The sequence below is a fragment of the Trachymyrmex cornetzi genome, unplaced genomic scaffold, assembly GCF_001594075.2.
Source record: "Trachymyrmex cornetzi isolate Tcor2-1 unplaced genomic scaffold, Tcor1.1 scaffold26, whole genome shotgun sequence".
Lineage (NCBI taxonomy): Eukaryota > Metazoa > Arthropoda > Insecta > Hymenoptera > Formicidae > Trachymyrmex > Trachymyrmex cornetzi.
The window spans coordinates 1,590,047-1,592,012 of record NW_017297270.1 but is presented as its reverse complement, the minus strand read 5'-3'; the positions used below and the strand labels follow the sequence as shown (position 1 = coordinate 1,592,012).

The 1,966-nt window shown below is 31.4% G+C and overlaps 1 protein-coding gene across 3 annotated transcripts in view; it reads right to left on the bottom strand.

Annotated features, from left to right (window-relative positions):
- LOC108761710 (uncharacterized) overlaps positions 1–1,966 on the bottom strand; it is a 149,878-nt gene that overhangs the window by 55,435 nt on the left and 92,477 nt on the right. For all 3 annotated transcript variants that reach the window (XM_018508401.1, XM_018508403.1, XM_018508402.1), the window contains exon 4: positions 1–122. This exon is cut by the window's left edge and continues 99 nt beyond it. In XM_018508401.1, the coding sequence (XP_018363903.1) occupies positions 1–122 (122 nt within the window). The remainder of the gene's footprint in view (positions 123–1,966) is intronic.

The following is a 1,966-nucleotide window of genomic DNA, read 5'->3' as shown; positions in this document are numbered from 1 at the left end:
GCCCCCCCCCCCCCCCCCCCCTCCCGCTGCCACCGCCGCCACCTTCGCTCTCTGCGTCGTGCTCGTCGTACTCTGAGAGCACCTTGTCCAACAGCTCGATCGATCGTTGTACATCGTCACCTCTGGAACAAACGTAATGTTTGATTCTATAGAGATTATAACCGCTCTGTAAACAGTGCGGATTGTTTCAACTCCAAAGGGAGGAAAAGTTTCACTTTCGTAAGAGAAACAAATAATAATTGTCACTTGTCTTTTTGATGACTGTGCGGTAGAATATAAAGAGAACGTAAGTCTACATCCAAAACTTACTAGAAGCTTTGCATAATTTTTTTTTGTTAAATTTAAGGAATTATATTTCCACTTTCTTTTTACCTCTTTACTTCTTTCGACATAAATTATCGCCATCGTGGACGAAGTTACTACGTCATCTGCTCCCCCTTATCTTATTATAGCCAATACCTACACGAACTCCACTTTCGTAAACGATAACCGATAAGCATCCCGATAATTTTACAATGATGGCGCAAACTATTTTATTGGATGGAGCAATTAAAAAGTCATGGATTTATTTTAATTAAAAAAAGAATGTGGGTCATATTAATCCTGAAATGCACACGTCACGAAACAAACGCGTACCTGTAAATTAAAACAGCAAATACAGGGCAGTCTAGAATGCCCACCTCCTCGACTTTCATTATAAAATACATTTTTTCACTGCGAGCGCACAAAAAGGTTCGTATTTAAAAATTTTTTTTAATTTTATACATATATTTCACAATTTATGTGCATCTTTTATGCTTCACAGTTACATTTTAGAAATTTTTCCGTATAAAAATTGTAACATTAGAATCGCCGAGACTGAGTATTCTCCTAGACCAATTTGGCGCCTATTTTTGTTTGCGGTTAATAAAGCGTTATTTTTATATTATTTGCATTATTTATATGTAAAATTAAATTAACATATTTTTGGTATTTTTTATAACTGCAAAATAAAATTTTAATCAATTTTATTGCAATTCAACAATAGTTTTGTGCATAGTTTCACTGTTCATGCGTATCACTCTTCTTCACAGTTGCTATGGCAAACAGTCGATTACTTTTGTAGCGAATATCGTTGAAACTATAAGACACGAAAAAAATATTTTCAATAAAAGTTGAATGGTTTTAAGAATATTTTACAATAATGATAAAAAATCTTTGTTTAATAAACAATTATTTATTTAAAAATTAAAAATTTAAAACAATTTTTTAATTATTACTATTATAAAGTATTTTTAAAACCACTCAACTTTTATTGAAAAAAATTTTCCCATTTTTTACAGTTTCCATGATATTCATTTCAAAGAAACTGATTTCGAAAAACCGATTTTTGCCAAAGAACTGTTTCACTCTCTAAAAGTGCATATGAGAACCTATAAAAATAGATGTGTTTCTTTTGATCTAAACAACAATTTATTAAAAGCGAAGAGAACACTTCCGTTTGTTTAGTAGTTATAAGTGCCAAATTGGTGACTTTGATAGTTCGAGGTAAAAATAAAAATAAACTATTTAAACATAAATAAATTGATTAATTTTTTTGTAAATAAAATTTTTCAAGTAATAAAACGTTAGAAAAAATATTAAACAGTACAAAAATTTACAGAAGCTATAAAATTTTGTAACATCAGCGGAGCCAAAATAGCGTTATCGACGGTTTTTATAGTGTTAAAAATATTAATTACACGATACATTGCGTAAGTCTTAGGCCGGTGTGAAGTTGGCACCCCATTTTGAAAAAATCGATATTTTATACACAGTTCCGTTTGCATCCACAATAGTTCTACGGTTCCTGCTAAGTTTTAACAATAGTTCTGCTGATTTAGCTAAAAAAAATTTTATAAATGGGGTGCCAACTTCGCGTGGCACCCCAAATATCGCAAAAATTAATTTTTATTACGAAATTCTAAAGTTCTCGAAGAGTTCTACA